A 21,246-nucleotide genomic window follows, 5' to 3' on the forward strand; every position below is an offset into this window, starting at 1 on the left:
CCTTTCTGCTTATAGGATGACCGTATCACTCTAACTTTACTGCCATCCAGTCGCAGGAGGGGCTGCATCCTGTGTCTCACACCTCTCTTCAGCATAACGGCTAACCTTAAAACTTGAATCATCCTGAAGGGCGATAAGTTAAACTATCTATCATTGCGATAGGGGTGTGTGTACGGTCTGTGGTTGTCAGTGGATGTAGAAAGCATTCAACTTCTCGTCTCACCTAAAGGCGAGTTTGAGGAAGTCATATCTGCTCACAGACTGTTTCCCTTCGTTGCACTTTCTGCCCTTGTGCTCTACAGTCTGGCAGTCATGGCTGGGTGCTGAGAAACCTTTGGATTTGTCAAACTCGCTACACTAATCGGCCAAAAGAGAAGAACCACAGGGAGGAGAATAAACAAACCAACACAATGGTAAAGAAAACAGTTTATATGTCACTGCTGTTTAGTATGCTTGTGGCTTATTTTAATGAAGCTATCTCAGATAAGCTTTGACCAAGTGACTGTTACAGATACTGTTATAGATCAAATAACATTTTATTAAAGTTATAGCACAAAATCATTTAACTTCACTTGAGGTTTTTTATGTATATAGCAACACTTTTTTTGTTTACTCACAAGTAGTTGCTAAATCTGAATGTCAAAAGCAACATAATTTCTAAAAAAATTTGAGACGACTCCTGTAGGTCGACAGAACAGCACCACATACAGTCACAGGGTTTGTAAGGAATTTCGACAGCTCCTTAAATGGAAACCAATTGACTCTGTTTAAATTATGGTTTAATGTTCTGCATCTGCACATTTATGGGTGGAGCACATTTGTTATTGAAAGACGCTGTTCACATTTCCTTTGCTACTGAAGGTTTCCCTGAGTTCACCTGGTTGTCTGAAGCTTGTCAATGCTAAAAAGGTACTCTTAAGGAAGTGAATGTTTGACTCGTAGCTTGAGGTTCACGCAAGATTTTTTGGCAACAGCATCTAGAGTTTGTAGAGTTGGGTGGGAGGGAAGTGAAGATATGTGTCAGAGGGGACTGGTGGTTCCTGTCTTGGTATGCTTTCTCACATCTTCAGCTTTATGGAGTCTGTATTTCAGTCTATGCTAAAATGTCCTCTATAGGTGGCTGCAGCTTCCGACAGCCAGAGGATGGATGCAAAATCAGCGGTAGTCACATTGTTTTAAAGGATGCGGTGTGATACATTGTAGTCCAAAAATCTGAGAAGTGGGAAGAAAGTCATTCATTTGGAGGTTTCGCAAGGTGTCATGAGGCCCAAACGTGAAAAACAGCGAGACTGTTAACTCTCTTCCAGCTGTATCTACACTGTGTCATTATACAGAACGTCAATGAAGTGTGACTTGACGTCTGATTTGTCAGGTGTATTGTAGCATCCGGATAGATGAATGCTGTCATTTCCTCTTTCTGGATTTTATAAGAGCACATCAGCTAATTCTTTAATCTCTATATGACGCATTGGCCAATTTTGGATTAGAGAATCAGAGACTTTCTAAATACGGAAATCAGCATTTTCCAAAGTTCAAGCATATTCCACTTATTACCGGTTCTACATTACAGTGATAGGTCACACAAAAATCTTTATTTACTCACCCTAATGTCATTTCAAATGTGTATGACTTTCTTTCTTCCGGAAAACACAAAAGACGCATTTTTGAAGAAAGTTAGTAAACGAAGAACAGTGGCATCCATTCACTTCTATTGCAAAGACACAAAACCAATGCAAGTGAATGGGTGCCAGTTAACAACATTCTTAAAGTCACCATGCAATCAAACAGGAAAATTCGAAGTGTTTTACACAGCGTTGCAGTGATTATTTTAAATTATTTATCCGTGCACACCATTATTTTTTAAAGATTAATTTGCACTTGTTATCTTTAATCAAAAACGTCAAGCTCCTCTCCCCCAACAACGATGCTTTACCACATGACGTCAGCAAAAAAAAGAGGTAGGACTATACTAACTGTCCAATGGCCAGGCATTTTTAGCCCTCCCCTGCAGGCCCAACTTACAACAAACCAATCAAAAGGAGAAGGGCAAAATAAAGGCCCGCACTACATTTTTTTCTAATTTCAGAAGCCGTTTCACTAGGATACACGTCACGATACGAGAAAAGAAGTCAATCGCAACTTTAAAAATATATTTTTTGTGTTCTGTGGAAGAAAGATAGTCATATAGGCTTGAAATGACAAGAGGTTGAGTAAATGATGACAGAATTTTCATTTGTTGGGTGAACTATCACTTTAAATGTTAACTGTGGCTAAACTCTAAAGCTAATGCTTAGCTACTAAAGCTACTTATAACTTGTAGCTCAGATAAATACAAACATTATAGTGGAAGAACCCCATATGATGTTGGAGCTTTGGCTCAGGCATTCAGACCACAGACACAGCAATATGGTGAAACACATCAAAAGCAAAGAAGACTTAAGGAGAACATTTAGGGTAATGACTGGTTTACCTCAAATTCGAATGGGAAATCAATATGAATCCTGCTCCAAAGACGGTGAAGACTTTGAGACACTGGAAATGTTTGATTGTTAGCTGTTTTGAAACCTCTCCAATTGTGAACTGTGGAATATTTATTTATTCTTATAAAAAAGTATCAAGCAGGTATTTAGGCAGCACTGTTCATTTGCATGATGTTTTGTAAGAGGATTGTGCTATAGTGCTATGTACACACAATAAACTGTGACACACAGCTGGTCTATAGTCTCTGTATATCTGCTTCATGCTAACTATTTGTGGTTTCCTGTCATAATTACCACATGCAACCACCTTTCAGTCATTGAAATAAATCCACTTTATGTTTCAGAAGACTGGGGCTCTTTTTCTCATCACATTTGTAGGCTTTAGAAAAACGTTGTAATTAGAAGGATACAACAAAAAAAATCTGTCATAATTTATGTACGTTAATGTTATTTAACAGCTATATATGACTCATTCTTCTGTGGAACACAAAAGAAGATATTTTGAGAAATGTCTCAATTGTTTGTGTCCACACAATGGAAGTCAATGGGGTTCAATGTTGTTTGGTTACCAGCCTTCTTAGAAATATTGTTTTGTGTTCTGCAGAAGTCATACAGGTTTTATATGACTTGAGGGTGAATAAACAAAGAATGAATTTTCATTTTGGGGTTAAACCTATCCTTTTAGTATGTTAGACCTTACTTAAATCTGCAATTTAAAACCATCAAACCACCAATTCCCTGCAAACATTTGTTTTTAGAAAACATCGGTGTCAAGTCAATATGATTTTGAATTTCTGAGTTGATTTTTGTGAAGATCATGTTCCCTTAAAAACGCATGCGGTCGCCCATCTCAGTTCAAGTTTTAGCTTCTCTTCTTCTCTATGTGCAATCGTAAATGGTTAAATGTGGTGGTAAACACTTCAGCAACTGGTAAGGTTGAAAGAGGAACTGGATTCCGTTAGTCTGTTCATGATAACGCTGTCAGTTTTCCAAAGGCAAGGTCTTTTTCCTGCCTGAATATTAATGCTACATGCAAAACTTTGGTTAAGCACCTTCTCTCACACCCATTATTTTTATATAGATTATGTTGTTAGATTTAACATACTGACCTAAAAACATATGACCTCTAAAACAGAAACTTCCTGTTATAAAACAAAATATTGTTTTCTGGCCTGTTTGTCTTTGTAATCTTGAAAATGTAGTAAGCTCTGCATGTGACGCGACTTTCTTTTCCAGCTGATGTTTGACAGGCTATTGCATAATGCAATACATGTTCCTAAATAAATTTATTAATTGTTTTAAGTTAAGTTACTGGTAATGCAGCTTTTAAAAATGTTAGCAGGTGTTAACGTTAATTGTGATGTTATGACAATAAAAAACAAATATCAATGGAATTGAAAGGAAGCCATTGGGATGTTGAGATGCTCTCAAGGATGAATTTGATCTTCAGCATCCTCATCCTGGTCGAAAGGTTTCGTCAAAACCAAATGGCATTGTTGGCATTATTCTGATACCAAACAGCCACATTTCACAATCAATTCCTGATGGATGACACACCCATCCTATATATCCTATGGATGATTAGTTTACAGGAGATATGTTCAATTATACAAATGAAATAGGCTGCAGATGCCAAATTGTCCTTTATTGCTGTATTTTCTAATGACTGTTTTTTCTAAGTACTAAGTACTCTAAATGCTCCTCTGAATACTATTTTTCCATTCTGTCTCTCTTTCAGGCCAGTAAGTACCACTGGCAGAGTCAAAATGTCAAACAGAGCGGTGTGGATGACATGGTGCTTCTGTCCAAGATCACAGAAGATGCCATCGTGGAAAATCTCAAAAAGAGATTCATGGACGACTACATCTTTGTATCCTTTTAATCAACAGATTAAAACAAAAGTAATTAAGTTGAATGTCTAAAAGTTTTCTGATAGTAAGAATGCGATTTTCTTAAAATACTTTTATAAAAATCAATATTGACATCTTAATGTAAAAATATTGAATGTATAGAGCTTGAATCAAAAGTTTATGCCCTTCAGCTTTTGTGTATCTCGGATATACTCACTTCCTTATTTCACACAACGCTGAGCAGTGACTGTGTTGGTTATATTATGAGAAAACCTTCTTAAGCCCAACATTGCTTTGCAGAAAAATGCTGATTGTTGATTGTCAGTGATGTTTAGGTCACATAAGACAAAATAACTACAATTATACATACAATGTTATACAACAATTAAAATACAGTTATTAAAGTATTGTACATTTTTTGTTTCACTACAGTCTTCTTTGGGATATTTGTTTTTACATTTTTCAAATCAGCTTGCATTGCTCTTTGGCAAATAATCTTGAAAAGACAAGCAAAAATATAAACTTTTTTTAACAACTGAGCCAAATTGAAATAAAACAAAACTACACTGAATTAGTTCATATGTCCTTAACTCAAATCTAAAGACGTACATAGGGGCTGTATTGATCTCAGTGAATCCATTTAAACAGATGCCATACTTCACTGAGCATGAGATTGAACTCTACCAGGGAGCTGTACGTCCACATACAAACAAACACTGTTACTTTAAATATTCATTTGTATGTTGATGTCAAATTCACGTCTGTTCATCTTTCTCTCTTCAGGCCCAGTATGAAAACCCACCGCATATATATGCTCTGACTGATAACATGTACAGGAACATGATGATAGACAGTGAAAATCAGTGTGTCATTATCAGGTTTGTAAGTTTCAACACCAGTCTGTTTTCCTGTAACTTGGTGCATTCAAACTCAAAGCCCGTTTCACATTAAAGCCACACCGTCGTGAACCTCTCCCAAAAATAAACCGCTGGAGAGCGAATATCAGAGAAGTGATTCACTTTTGCTCTTAGAGACTCTTCAGCTTTGAGAAGACTTTTAACTTAAAATTGTGACATTTTACTTTCTAACAACTTAAGTATAATTTACTTTGATTTGACACTAAATGATTTGATGGTTGTGCAATGCACCTACACCTACACAGCAAAATCGCCAATGAGAGTGTGTATTATATATATACACTGTGAGTGTTAATTTGATTTATTTTAACACTGGCGATTTGGCCGTGTACGCATATATCACTGTGGCTCTATTGCCATTATTAATTCATCGTTTTCTTTTGACTTTTTCTTGCTTTTGGCAGTTCCTTCCCCTATTTTTTTTGTCACACCCACCAAAAGCTTTGCAGCAGTAGTGGTCACCGTTCTTAGTATAGCTTCCTTCCTGATTTGCAGAACACAGGCTGATGGCTAAAGACTAAAGGCAGTTACATTGCCCATCCACCCAATAACCTAACAGACAGCATTATTGAATAACAGTGTCTCTAAAAAGAGTTAAACTTCCAAGGCATGATGACCAGATATTTCGCAAACATTGGATTTCCGGGACCTTCATTCTCAGGCACAGCCAATGAAATAAAGCATTCGTGTGTAACATGACATTTTTGTTTTTGCAGTTTGATTTATCACGGTTTGCATTTCTTTGAGGAAGCATTTAATAAAGAATAGGTGGGTTTTAAAGCCATTACCCACAGCTTCCTGTGATAGTGATGAAAGCAGCAATAGTATGTTTGTGTAAAAATGAAATTGTGAAAATGAATCTTGAATGTGGCACATGGCTTTTCAGAGCATGAGGACATGGCGTCGATTCCCAGGGAACGTGCTTACTTGTACTTTGCAAAGCACTGTACATTGCTTTAAATACAAGTGTCTGCAAAATGCAAAATGAATGTAAATGCATATGTGTTGTGGTTACCTGTCTTGAATGTGTGTCCAGTGGAGAAAGTGGGGCAGGAAAAACAGTTGCTGCTAAGTACATTATGGGCTACATATCTAAAGTGTCAGGGGGAGGAGCCAAAGTTCAGGTAACGTCTTTGAAACTCTTCTTTGCAAAGTTCTTTTAATATTTATGCAGATATAAAGGAGATCTGAGCCCTGAAACCTCTTTTGTGTTGTTTGTGTTGTTTAGCATGTGAAGGACATTATCCTGCAATCGAATCCTCTTCTGGAAGCATTTGGCAACGCAAAGACAGTCCGCAACAACAATTCAAGTCGCTTTGTATGTTTCACACTCTTCATATATCTGCTCAGTTTCCTACACTCCCGAAAAGGATGTGTTAATCATTAACGCATTGTTTGTGTTATGCAATTTAACACATGGTGTGTTATTTTAGCACACTTGTGTGAAATAAATAAAAGGGACAACACGAAGTAATACAAAATGTGTTGTCCCAGAAATAACACCGTGGTGAATTCAGTTAAGGACATTTTAGTATAACAAGTTATTTTAAGTAAAATTAAAAGAAAAACTGAAAGTGAAATGGAAAAAAGTTCCAGTTTTTTAAGTATACTTTATGCAGTAAGTATACTAATAGCAATGTACTATTTCAATTCTTACTTGGGACTAAATTGTCCCACTTTTTAGTTTATAAAAGTGAACTTTTTAGTAATTTAAGTGTAACAGTAGCAGTCACTTGGAGTACACAACAGATTGTGCTGCAATTGTACTAGAAGTAAACTTATAGGGATACTGATAGTTTACTACTGATAGTTTAATACTATACTTTTAGAACGTTTTTTTTAATGACAGTACACTTTGAAGTTTACTCAGTAAACCGTTAGCTTAGTAGTTTTCATGCTGTATACTTGTACATTCTAAGTAAACTTAACATCATAGTTTACTGTTTAAATATTATAAAGTACAGTATTATTATTAAGATAATTTTAAATGTATATTATACTATTTATGTATTATACTGTTACCATACTTGAACATATAAATAAGTATTATTATTAATCTTTTAATAGGCTACTCAATCTAAAGAGTAAACACAACTACACAACAAGTATATACTTAGAAAACTAAATTATGCTTTAAGTATATATATACTTGAGCCAAATATACTTGATTATAATTTTATGTGTGTTTCTCGATACATAAAAAGTTCACATTCTTATTTTGAGTTTGTAAAGAGATATACTAATAGTGCACTTGAATAAACCTCTTATTTGTAAAGCTTTGTAACATTGGTTTGATTGACAGGGTAAATACTTTGAGATTCAGTTCAGTAGAGGAGGAGAACCAGACGGAGGGAAGATCTCCAACTTTCTCCTGGAAAAATCAAGAGTAGTGAGTCAGAATGAGAATGAGAGGAACTTTCACATCTTCTATCAGGTAAAGCTAGTGTTTTTTAAGAAGAGTTTGTTTACTCCTTGTTTGCGTACACAAGTTTATCTTGCACAAATTTAAAGAAACTATATTAATATTTTGTTTTATTGACACTTTCATTCTTTTATTCTTTCTTTCTTTCTTTCTTTCTTTTTTTCTTTCTTTCTTTCTTTCTTTCTTTCTTTCTTTCTTTCTTTCTTTCTTTCTTTCTTTCTTTCTTTCTTTCTTTTTGCTAGCTTATAGAGGGAGGCTCACCTCAGCAGAAAGAACAGTTAGGAATTATGACCCCAGATTACTATTACTATCTGAACCAGTCTGGCACCTACAAAGTGGATGGAACCAATGACAGCAAGGACTTCCAGGAAACTATGGTAAATCTTCGCATATAACATAATGACTTTCAATCTGTCAGTTTCATTGGAGTGAGCAATGACCCTACAATTGATGATGTGTATTGATGATTTTGTCCACAGGAAGCAATCCAGGTGATTGGCATACCAGCGGCATTTCAGAGTCAGGTGCTGCAGATAGTATCTGGCATCTTACACCTGGGCAACATCAGCTTTGTGGAAGCTGGAAACTACGGTCAGGTGGAGAGCACAGACTGTGAGTGATATGTGCACACTTGATAAACAATGTTTTGTCCATAATTGGGGACATTTCAACCTTTTTCCACCCTCACCAAACATACAAGATTTCTAATAATGGTGACTTCTACTCTTTCATTGGAGTGTTCTGTTCTGTTCTGTTCTGTTCTGTTCCACCTTCTCATCCCAGTGTTAGCATTTCCAGCGTACCTTCTGGGCATCGATCAGAGAGGTCTACAGGAGAAACTCACCAGCCGGAAAATGGACTCCAAATGGGGTGGCAAGTCAGAAACCATCGATGTGACTCTAAACAGGGAACAAGCGTGCTACACGCGTGACGCTCTTTCCAAAGCTCTGTACACGCGTCTGTTTGACTACCTGGTTGAGGTTAGGAAACAGTATACGGCTGTAAACATGCGGCTATACTGTAACCTTCAGTGGTTTGAGTTAGAGAATTGTTTTTTCTGTTTTTAGGCAATTAACAAAGCCATACAGAAACCTGTCGAAGAGCTCAGCGTTGGAGTTCTGGATATTTATGGATTTGAGATTTTTCAGGTAAATATTCACCTTTCCTCATTTTATTTACTGTATATTAATACAATTAAGGCTGTTTTAAATAGAGATGCACCGATATATCGGCTTATAATCGGTATCAGTCGATAAAAGCAATTAATCACACTATCGGCCGATGGTTTAAAAACAGCCGATGATCAAGGATCACGAAAATGTTAAGAAACATCACCAGTTTTATTTGAATTAATAACGTTCAGAAAGTTAAGAAATATTCATTTGATCTTTCAGAATCGGTTTCGGTTTCAGCAGATATCACGCAGATGTATTGCTCTTGTTGTGCATTATATTTTCAATTGAAGCTTTGTCCCATACTTTCATCTGTATTCTGGGAATAACTAAATGAATAATAAAGGTATTATTTTAACCCTCTCTTTCTGTCTTACTCTAGAAAAATGGTTTCGAGCAGTTTTGTATCAATTTTGTGAATGAGAAGTTGCAGCAGATCTTTATTGAGTTAACACTGAAAGCTGAGCAGGTACAAAAACATGGTCATACAGATGTACAGTATATATTTTATGTTTATGAGGACTTGATGTCTCTCATCATTCTTCTTTACTGTCCACAGGAAGAGTATGTACAAGAGGGCATCAAATGGAAACCCATTGAATATTTTAACAACAAAATTGTGTGTGACTTAATAGAAAATAAACTGGTAAGTCCACAGAGTGCTTTTGCAATATGCTCTTAATAATATAAGTCTAAACAAAAATCTTAAGGTAAAAAACATGTGCCATTATCTTGTTATATTTCTTCTCTACGCTTTAACATTATTTTCTCCTCAATCTCAGAATCCCCCGGGCATCATGAGTGTGCTGGATGATGTGTGTGCCACCATGCATGCTAAAGGAGAAGGGGCTGATATGACTTTACTTCAGAAGCTTCAGGCTGCTGTGGGGACACACGAACACTTCAACAACTGGAACTCTGGTTTCGTCATTCACCACTACGCCGGCAAGGTGTGTATAGAGACTTGCGTTGAAAAATTAGGTAAATATCAATGTCAGAAGTTGTCTGGCGAACAGTTACGCTCATATTTTTCTGATTTAGGTGTCGTATGATATCAACGGTTTCTGTGAAAGAAACAGAGATGTGCTTTTCCCTGATCTCATTGAACTGATGCAAAGCAGCGAATAGTAAGTATTATCTCCCTTTTTTGTTTTAGGCCTGAGCATTGTCTATGTTCCACCCCTTTTATGTAGGTTTGTTGGAGAAGTAAGCACAGAAAAGTTATGCAATGCAAGAGAGCTACAAAGCAAAGACAGATGAGCATAATGAGTTTTCCAGAAAAAAAACTGATATACCCACTTTTATTATAACCTCAATGAACGTATTCCAAACATCCAGAAGTATTTCTTTCTGTGGTACTGCAGTGACTTCATCCGAAGCCTCTTCCCAGAAAACCTCAACACGGATAAGAAGGGCAGACCAACCACAGCAAGCTCAAAGATCAAAGTAAGTCCAACTGTCCTTAATAAACTCTTAATACTTCTGCGGATCAGCACACCAGTCACATTTTCCATGTTTGGAGTCCAATTAAAAGAAAAGAATCGTTTCTTATGCAATCACTGTGTGGTTCACAGAGACAGGCCAATGAATTGGTCAGCACACTGATGAAGTGCACGCCGCATTACATCCGCTGCATTAAACCCAATGAGACCAAGAGACCAAAAGACTGGGAGGAGAGCAGGTGAGTTGACCACCTGAAGCATCACAGATTCACAGAAGAAGAAAAAATGATTGTAGATTGTAGAAAAAATGCTTTATAAATTTCTGTGTCCTATTGATCACAAAACAAGATATTTTGAAGAATGTAGGAAAGCAAACAGTTTTTACCATTGTAATGTTTTCTACTATGATAGTCAATGGTGGCCAAGAACTGTTTGGTTACAAGCATTCTTCCAAATATCTTTCTCTGTGTTCATCATAAAGAAAATATGTAAATAATAACATAATTTTTATTTTTGGGTGAACTGTCCCTTTAATTTAACAAGTTCAGTCGAATGACTTGTAAGGTCAATTTGATTGTGCTTAAAAATGTAAGGCAGCATTTTTTTCACAGTGAATAATATTGTCTGTCCTATAAAGGCAATGATAGCATTATTAGATACAACATTCAGACAATGAGACTTAAATTAAAATGCCAAGACACTAAACAAACTCACAGAATGTAATAAACTTTGATGGTCCTCTATCCTAGAGCTAAACATCAGGTGGAGTATCTCGGTTTACGGGAAAATATTAGGGTGCGACGTGCTGGTTTTGCCTATCGCAGAATCTTCCAGAAGTTTTTACAAAGGTAAGTTTTACGTAATATTATATTTTAGGATCAGTTCAAAAATAAATACATGCTGGAATAAGCCTGACTTTTTCACAACTTTCATGCGTGTTTGTATGCATTCTTTCCGCAAATGGTCACCTTTGTTAGGTACGCCATCCTAACTGCAGAGACGTGGCCGCATTGGCGGGGTGCAGAACAGCAGGGCGTTTTGCACCTCTTGCAATCTGTAAACATGGATACCGACCAGTATCAAATGGGCCGCAGTAAAGTCTTCATCAAGAACCCAGAGTCGGTGAGGATCTTAAATCACTAAACACCCCCAAAATAATAAGACGTAAATACATAACCTGTTTAGTCAAGACTGGCTATCTGACAGCATTGAGGGCATAAATAAACTGTTCTTCAAATTCCGCCTTGACTTTCAACAGCATTTATTGTTCCATCCCCCATTTCTTCTAACCGTAGCTATTTTTACTGGAGGAGATGCGAGAAAGGAAGTTCGACACATTTGCCAGAACCATCCAGAAGGCATGGAGAAAATACATTGCCAGGAAGAAATATGAACAAATGAGGGAGGAGGGTAAGTGTGAGATAAAGCGATGAGTAATATGTTTACCATCTATAAAACAAAGCTGTTTGTTTTAGGTTTGCTCATTTATGGATGACACTTATAGCATGTGAATATACAGGAAGACTCAAGGCAGAAGTAGATTTATGCAACTATGCTCATGTCTCATCTCAAAGGTTTCTGTATGACTGTCCTCAGATCTGTCAAACTCTGTGTAAAGGCCATAGTGTTTCACTGATTGTGCCCCCCCCCCCCTCTCTCTCTCTCTCTGTCTCACATTCAGCATCTGATATACTGTATAACTTTAAAGAACGCCGCCGTAATAGTATAAACAGAAACTTTGTTGGAGATTACCTGGGCATGGAGGAGAAGCCTGAACTTCGACAGTTCTTGACCAAGAGGGAGCGGATTGACTTTGCAGACTCTGTTAACAAGTTCGACCGCAGATTCAAGGTGAAAAACTCACAAGAACAAATAAAACAGAAAGAAAGACACAATAACAGACTATGTCCTGTGATGCAGAAACAACCTGTTTAAGCATGACTTTATCCAAAAGGTGCTGTGAGCTACTTTTATTTAGGCAGCGGCAATTCGCACTAAGTGTAAATAGCAATAGATGCTATTTACACCAAGTTTAGATAGCAGTAGGTTCTGTTTACACTATGTGAAAATAGTAGCATTTCTTAGCGATATGCTATTTACACTAACCACAACTAGCTGTATTTTCTTTGTATTAAGTAGAAATAGTAGTTAGATGCTATTGGTACTTATAAATAGTGTCAGATAACGTTACTATTTGCACCTCAGTATTGTTGTGCATTAAACATTATGCAATGTAAAACAGTGTAAATCATTATATTTATAAAAATTATGGCAACTTATTGAGATGTTAAAGCCCTACACCTACCCCTAACCTAACCCTAAACTTTATGAATAAAAATAATTTTAAGTCTTAATCAATTTTATTGAAAATAAATGCCTTTATGATCTGCAATGTGATAGAAAAAGGTAAAAAAGGGTTTTCAGCAAGAGGTGGATTAGAACCCCGGTCTCTAGTGCCAAAGCTATACAGACATTACAACTCACGCCACTGTAGTCGCTGTTTGAAATGGTGTCGTTCTTACCCTTTCTCTATTCCTGTCAAGAATAGTCAAAGGAAGAACCCAAACGCAGACAGCGGTCTATACTAGAATTTTAATTACAAAACAAAAACCCACGTTGGGGTAAAACGGACCTGAGGTAAATACAGAAAACTAAAGATTTCCCACTAGGGGGCAAAACAAGGTAGAGACAGTATAACCACACTTAAATACTAATCACAAACTTAGGTAGCATAATACTCATGGCACAATAAACTAAACACGACTCACATGAGGTACATAGTTTCTAACACACAGGACCCAAACATAAGGTGTCTGACACAGGAATAATACACAATGACACAGCACAGGACAGCGAACACCAGGTCAATATATAGGAGGACTAACAAGGGTCAATAACAATGGGAAGGTGTGGGGAATCAGACAATGGCGGGAAGCTAAACGAGGAAACGAGGGGACGGGGTCAAGACGAGACAGGAGAGCACATGGCACGCCAAAACAAACAATGCCATGTGTCTCACACAAAACACGTGGGGCTGTCATGACCCTGCCACAAGGCTAGAATATCAAGACAAGAAGAGGCAGGATCATGACAATTCTAATCACATATTGGTGGGCTGAGCTAGTGCAAATAGTCTCTGCCAACAAGGTGGGCTATTTGTACTCAGTGTAAACAAACACTCCGTTTTATTCATTGAAATGATGTGTTGAAAAATATATAATGATTGATAAAATACACATTCTTGCAAGCAGTCAGTTTCTCTTTTTTCGCTGATTTTTCAGACAATAAAAAGGGATCTAATATTGACGCCAAAGTCCATCTATCTAATTGGTCGGGAGAAGGTAAAGAAAGGACCGGAAAAGGGTCAGATAAAGGAAGTCCTGAAGAGAAAGCTGGACATCGGGAGTATCCGTTCGGTTTCTTTGAGGTGTGTTTCGGCACAACATGAACTCCAGATATGTGCTTGTTTAGGAAAGACGCATATGGCGACTGCATGCAAATGGGTGGAGCGAGCCCCAAACAATATGGACCACAAAACCAGCTATACGGGTCCATTTTTTGAAAGCTAAATGAATAAGCTTTCCATTGATGCATGGTACAATATTTGGTCCTTATACAACTATTTGAAAATCTGAAATTTGATGGTGCAAAAACAAAATATTGAGAAAATCGCCTTTAAAGTTCCAGTGAAATAAAAAATGTTTTTTTTCATGAAATATTCCAGCGTTTATTGTAAATAGTTTATCAATGTGGGTCATTCTCTTTTTAAAATTCGTGTGCCCTTATATTTTTCTGTTAAAATCTGAAAATGCACTTCCTTCCTGTAATGACAATCCATCTAAAGGCCGAAGTATAGTTCCCTTTTTACGCGTACGCGAGGGACAGCGTACAGTGCGCGTGACGCCAATTTCGTCATCAGAATTGTACGCGCGTACTGAACGCGCACCGCCGGAATTTTGTTACCTCGCGTACAAATGTACAACCTCGTTTCCAGCAGTAAAACATGATGTATGTGATATAGTAAAACAAATAACCCTGCCGTGCATTATAAGTATGAAATAGCAGCATATAGTCATATAGTAAAGATGAATTGTTTTGATTTTTCCCAGGATTTTAAAGTGAATAAGATGTGTTCTGATCATGTGCATTTAATCTACCTTAAATTATTTCACATTAGCGATGTGTACACAATTATTAAGCCTAAATGATTGCTTGACAAGCCTGTGTTTTAACAGTTCCGTATGACAATAAATGTCTATAACTGTTACGTCTTAACTGGAGCCAAAAGGTTTCTGAAGTCCACGTAAATAGAAAAGTATTGAAATTAGTTGAGAAATGAAAACCATGTTGTGTTTTTATCCAGAAAACTGCAGCTCCACCCATCCACTCGTATGTCTTTGTCGTCGGTTTTTGCCCTCACCAATATGGCGGTGGCATTGACGGGATTAGGAACCACTGTTAGCGGGGAACGCTACCACCGGTGTGTGTGTGTACCCCTATAAAACAAGATGTGCAGCACAATGAAGCGCATCCAGGGACAGATTTCTGTTTATAATGGGTTATAGTCTTTTGCCGCGCGGCTTGTGTGTGGTTTAATGATAGACAGGGTGTAAATGAAATGGTTGCAGCTTTCCTGGCAACATTACAATCCCAACCCGAGTTTCATCCTCGTCTCTTCTACACCCCTGATTCACAGCAACGCATTTTCGTTTTGCTGTTGAGGTGCCAAAAATGACTCCTGCCAAATTATGACTCCCCCATTCCCCACTCACATTAGCTGTTAGGATTACGTGTGGAGAAGGGGTGAGGATTAGCTAATCCCGCAGCAATTTCAATGAGGGGAGTAGTAATCTGGTGGGGAGTCAAAATTCGACAGTCCATAACAACAAGTTACAACATTCTGGACTCTCGAGTGAGCGGATAGGTTCAGTGTCGAGGCCATTGTGTGTACAGCTCATGCTGAACTCAGTTTATAACTTTGAATTCTGTTCGGATCTCCAGCTCTGTCTCTCGCCATTGTAAAAGAACAACGCGACCATGGCTCTCACACGCTGAACTTTGATCATTCTGTGCTGGAGTCTGTGTGTGAGATTAATGAAGAGTAATTTGGGTTTTGGGTTCACATATGCAGTGTCCGAAATTAACTTCTGCCATGTTATGTAGTTATGGCGCGCAACATAAGGAATTACGTTACTGTTTTAATGGCAGTAGGTCTTTGGCAGTAGGTCTTTCTTGCTGTCCAATGAAATTCCGCCTTACAATTACTTTGTATGGCATGTGCGAGAGGGGGTGTATCCTAAAACTGAGCCGAAAGCTGATTGGTTTCCCCCATGTGTGTACAGTCCAATGGCATTTTTTGACTCGATTGACAAATGGATAAAGAAAAGCATTTGGCAAAATGACAAAGTAAAGCATTTGGCAAATGCTTTTTTTAAAAAGCGATTTAAAATGTGCATTTAAAATGATTTATGAATGAACTTTTTATTTTTTACGTTTCAAAGCATGAATTAAATAAAACGTTTTAAATGTATCTATTTATTTAGACATTTAAAAAGATTTTTTCAATTTAGTGTTTTATTATTCAATTAAACTACATTTTAAAACAAGTTACAAGTTAAATAAATCAGTTTAAATAAGTCTATTCATTTCTCAATTTAAAAAGTGATTTATTTGTTTACATTGTTATGTTTTAACTATTCAATTAATCAAATGATTCTTTCTTTTATTTCTAATCGGCATCCATACAAATATACTTGTGATACTTTAGACTGGTTTTGTGGTCCAGGGTCACATGTCAGTTTTGCTTAACCAGTATTTCCCAGTACAAATGCAATTACAAAACTTTAAATGAGGAACACCAAGAAAAGAGGAATATTGTGCTCACTATTTGTTTTGAAATCATAATTTAAATACAGTTGTTTCGGCCTGACAACCTAATATTTTCAGTGAAATACGTTGCACGTTTAGCCACAATCGGCTAAATATACAACTATTCAAAAACACATTTCACCTCTTTCAAAGCTTTTTGGGTCTGAGCAAATGTTCTCTACATATTAATAGTGTTTATACTTAATTGGGGACGGTGCTTATGTGCAACACAAACAAGCTTCCAGACAACCACTGCTGCTGTTGCACACGGTCTCATGCGGAAGTTCTGCCACTGTTTGCAAACTGCAAAGGGGAAATTAACAAACAGGAAATATGTTAATATTTATGGCTCTGTTCTAATTTTTGCCTTATATATATGAAGCTAAAGCTTTTGTGGCTGGTGTGCTTGCACATACGTGAGGTATAGAGAAAGAGAGAAAGGAGAACGAGATGGTGTTTTTCAGAGGAATGGTGATTGTTCATTACTCTGATTGAAGAGGATATATCAAAGATGTGCTAAAATCATGTAGAAATCAATTGCAGAGATAACCACTGTTTCTTCTCTATAATAAAATGCATTATTTCCTCAAAAACAAATGGAAATATACAGAAAAAATAAGGCAATATATTAATTCAATTAAATTTCCATATGTTGGAACCAAGTTTAATGGGTAAATTAAAAAAAATAATGACCATTCCTTATGTATTTTTCAATATATTTATTTATTTGTGTAATGCTATTTATATATACAGTATATATATATATATATATATATATATATACCATATTATTTAGATTTTATTTAAAATATTTTCAAAATTCTGGTAATATGCATGAAAATATGTTTCTGCCTTATATGTTCTTAAAGGTTTTGTGGTTTGTTTGCACATACGTGACGAAGACAGAAAGAACAAGAGAGCGAGATGGAGATGGTATTTTTCAGAAGAATGGTGATTGTCCATCACCCTGGTTGAAGATAATCTAAAAATCAATTGCAGATATAAGTTCTTCCTTCTGTACTTTGTATTATCTCAGCAGTCGCGCTCTCTCACCTTTCCTCTCCTCTGCTGTTATCGCTCATACCTTTTACACTTCAGAAATCATTCCACACGTTTGCCAATGCAAATGATGTCTCTAAATGATAAAAAAAATCAGTTTATTGAGGATAATTGAGGCAAAAACAAAACACTTCTTGAGAAACAAACAGCTAACATCAATGGCCCAGAACATCATGCAAAAGTGGATGAGGGCTTTTTTGGCAAGCACCACTCACATATTTCAATGAATGTTAAACTATACTCTTTTTTGCATTACCCTCCAGCACAAGACAAGATGACTTCTTTATTCTTCATGACACCGAGTATGACAGTCTTCTGGAGTCCACGTTTAAGACAGAGTTTCTCAGCTTGCTGTGCAAGCGCTACGAGGAACACACCAAAAGCAAACTTTCACTGTCCTTCAGCGACAGGTCCTGATTCAATTTTATTTCTTTCAATGTCATTTACAATGAATTAGTGCAGTCTCCTTATAGCAGTCCAACATGGTCTCATGTTGAACAGGCTGGAATTCCATGTGAAGAAAGAAGGCTGGGGAGGAGGCGGCACCCGTGTGGTGGTTTTCCAGAGGGGGCAGATGGATGCAGTTCAGATCAAACCTGGAGGAAAGACGCTTTCTGTATCTGTAGGAGATGGACTTCCAAAGACATCCAGTAAGTGAATGTGGGAATGGATGGAAATGATTTACAAAATTTTATTGTGCTCTGATGTTGTGTTTCTCCAGAGCCAACCAGGAAGAATATGCAACAGGGTCATGGAGGAAGAACCCCAAAACAACACAGAGGTATAAACATGAATCTCTTCATTTATGAATCTTTAGTGTTGAAACCTGGAAGGCCACAACCAAATCTGTTGTCTAATATGTTAGAATCGGTTATCCTTACATCTGTCATGAAAATAACACCAGTAAAGCATTGACTCCACTGAGCTCCACTTTTTTATTTCTCACAGGTGGCCATCAAAATGGGGCTGCACAGTTTCCCCGGGCTACTGCTCATCAGCAACAGAGGGATGCCACATACTCCCTCCCCATGAGGCAGAACCCTCCACCCAGCAAAGCTCTTGCCAAACTGGGATCACAGAAGAGTCGGAAAGGCTCCAGGCCGGCGCAGAATCAGTCCACAAACCTTGATTTCCTCAATGTACCTGATCAGGGCATGTCAGGGTAAGAGAACTTCTGAAAGAACATCTAAAATCCCGTTTTTCTGAATACTGCGTCTAAGAAGGATCTTTGCTTACCAGAATGCAGAGGAAAAGGAGCATCAGTCAGCGGCCACCCCCGGCCCCCACAAGCCGACACAGACCCCAGACCCGACCACAAGGCCCACGCTGCAGAGCGCTCTATCAATATGTGGGCCAGGATGTGGATGAAATTAGTTTTGATGCTAATGACATCATAGATCTAGTCAAAGAAGGTGAGACCTGGAAATGAGAGAGAATGCCATTATTTAGCCATGTAGGACATGAAACCAAACAACAAATCCATTGTTGGCCCTGGAACCAAATTTTAAAATAAGTCACATAAAAAATCATGTCCTTGGCTTAACCATAATACCTTAAATGTGATGCGTTCTTTGGGTTTTCTGTAGATCCATCAGGCTGGTGGCGAGGGCGGATTCATGGCAGGGAAGGTCTCTTTCCTGGGAACTATGTTGAGAAGATCTGACCTTTTTATGTGAATGAGGTAGACAGCACTGATGAACCTGAACCATGACTTTTGACCCCAAACCACCACCAAATCTATGGAAATCTGGGAACACTCCAGTCTTAGCCTATGATAAGATCAACAATTTCAAATGCGCTCAAATTGTCAGTTGTCAATATTTGTTGGTACAATTTGAAGGCTAAGAGGGAGTATACGCTGTTTACAAAGACTCTGCACCGTCCACAGGTGACCACTGGGTTGTGCTGTTTACAAGATTTTCAAACTGTCTTAAAACCTTACCATGAATTAACAATGAATGTCTAATATACCAAAAACTGCATAGGTAAAAAATGCATGTTTTTTTATTTTCTATTTTTTAACACACATTGGTTTTCTAGGATATTAACAGTATTAAAGTGAGTCTTATTAAAATAACCATGCTATATTATAACCTGTATAATGTACAGTAGTATGAACTTTAATGAGGTCCTGAAAGAACTCATTTTACATACCATAATTTCAGCCACAGATTCTAGTGTCTATATTCTCATAAATAAGGAAATTATGTAAAAAAATATATATGAAAATATAAATTATGTATAAAAGAGTTCCTTATTTGTGCTGTACTTAGAGTGGTCCAGTTCAAGGTTTCTTTAAAGCAAATGCATACGTTTGTGGAGCTTTACTTTTTCTTGAAGCCTTGCATTTGACCTTCAATTTGCCCTTTGGCCAACACACCATTGTTCCTGAAACAACATTTAGACCCCAGTCTAAAAAGCCTCACCTTGCGAAACATGTTGTAGTCTTTGCCCCCACCTAATTTCTACAGACAAAACATTGAGAATATGTTTGGACTGGATTTGCAATAGAATAGAGGTTACTTGCCCTGACACAAAGTGTTTTGACAGACAGGTGAAGACGGAGAAACGTTCTTTCTGTGGCGTTGAAGGTAGATGGAACTCCCACTGTGGGAGAACTGGTTGAGCAGGTGTGTTCAGAGTGAAAATGTTCTCCTTAACAGGTGCACAGAGATACACAACAATAATCGGTCCCTCATGTAACATAAGCATTTATGCAAATCCTCAACATGTTGCTGAGTGTGAAAACAAATAGAGATTTAAGAACATGCTTGATATTTGCATGTGATCTTAATGGGTTTAAAGGAGTAACTGCACTTATTCAAACTTATTATACCCCATTTTGTGTCATGTAGGCTATAGCCTATGTTTTCCAGGCTGTAGGCTGATCTTCAGGGGCGTGTCCAGGATTTTATACATGGGGTGGCAAAGGGGGACAAGAGCACAATGAGGGGTGGCAATACCTACACGTATCAATCTTCATTTTCGCAGTTGTATTGTAAGGATTAGGAATATTATAGATTCCTAATTATTGATCCCTATTTTAATCTGGTTCACATCATTTTTTTATCAGCAAAAAAAGGAAAATCTTTAGCCTACATTAAAAATGTAGAGGGATTAGGTGATGATTACCATGACGACTTCTTTCTTTGAACTATAGTTAAGGAATAAATAGTGTTCACATAAATTGTTTAAGGAAAAGGGGAATTCTCCCCTTAGAGGACTTTTACAGTCCATGTTGTTTCAAAGCAGCTTTACAAAGGTCACAAAATAGTGCCTTAAAATCTCTCATAATCATATGTGAAATGATACATAATTCTTCTTTCAGGTCTGTTTCCCAGCACAATTGAATCCAAACTTGTGCTAATTTGTATTGTTGTTTCTGAAAGACAACCGCAGACACTTGAAGTTCATTGCTGATCATAGAACAGTTTTGAAAAGTGAATGTGAGCTGAAATCCTTCCTGGCTACATCATATTTATAAAAACAGACACACGTATAAAGAATAAGGATGAATATGTACACAAACGTGCAGTTGAGCAAATAGCTGTATATCTATCGAGATCAGACTGACAGATGTAGTCCTCACCTTCTAGCATGCGCAACGACTCTTGCCCAGCAGCGCACATTTTATTTATATCAAACGCATGTGATAGTTTTTTTCTAGTACAGACACTTTGTGGCGTCATTTGTGTGTCGAATTAGCGGCTAATAGCTTTAACGCTACACAACACTATAATTTTAACTTTACGCTTTGCCTTACGCAGTGATTTAAATAAAGAAATAGGCTATATGCGATAATGCGCTTTCATACTGAACTCGCCGAGGTATATAGAGAGAGAAAGAGATGGCATTTAGAACTGTCTTTCACTCTATGATAGAAAAGCTTTGCAGTTAATCCGAGGGTCACGCAACACAAGCATCTTAACAGTGGGGGGCGCGTTCCAAACGGATCACAGATCAACCACAGTCCACTGGACCACGAGCTTTAATTGCAACAGTAAACAGGTTTTACTACTACTATTGCTTTGGTATA

The 21,246-nt window shown here is 37.4% G+C and overlaps 1 protein-coding gene across 1 annotated transcript; it reads left to right on the forward strand.

Annotated features, from left to right (window-relative positions):
• Positions 1–245: 245 nt before the first annotated feature.
• On the forward strand, positions 246–19,538 carry myo1f (myosin IF). The gene is made up of 28 exons (XM_057357464.1): positions 246–413; positions 4,219–4,350; positions 4,934–5,023; positions 5,114–5,208; positions 6,284–6,371; positions 6,476–6,565; positions 7,550–7,681; positions 7,912–8,046; positions 8,149–8,281; positions 8,453–8,649; positions 8,737–8,817; positions 9,224–9,310; positions 9,401–9,487; positions 9,624–9,791; positions 9,883–9,968; positions 10,206–10,287; positions 10,416–10,522; positions 11,033–11,131; positions 11,261–11,405; positions 11,579–11,693; positions 11,965–12,134; positions 13,565–13,710; positions 17,474–17,620; positions 17,712–17,860; positions 17,932–17,991; positions 18,159–18,372; positions 18,450–18,622; positions 18,797–19,538. The coding sequence occupies exons 1-28, from the start codon at positions 411–413 to the stop codon at positions 18,871–18,873; spliced, it is 3,288 nt and encodes a 1,095-aa protein (XP_057213447.1). The 5' UTR covers positions 246–410; the 3' UTR covers positions 18,874–19,538.
• The last annotated feature ends 1,708 nt before the right edge of the window (positions 19,539–21,246 follow it).

Source organism: Triplophysa rosa, linkage group LG17 (assembly GCF_024868665.1).
Source record: "Triplophysa rosa linkage group LG17, Trosa_1v2, whole genome shotgun sequence".
In the NCBI taxonomy this organism is placed as follows: domain Eukaryota; kingdom Metazoa; phylum Chordata; class Actinopteri; order Cypriniformes; family Nemacheilidae; genus Triplophysa; species Triplophysa rosa.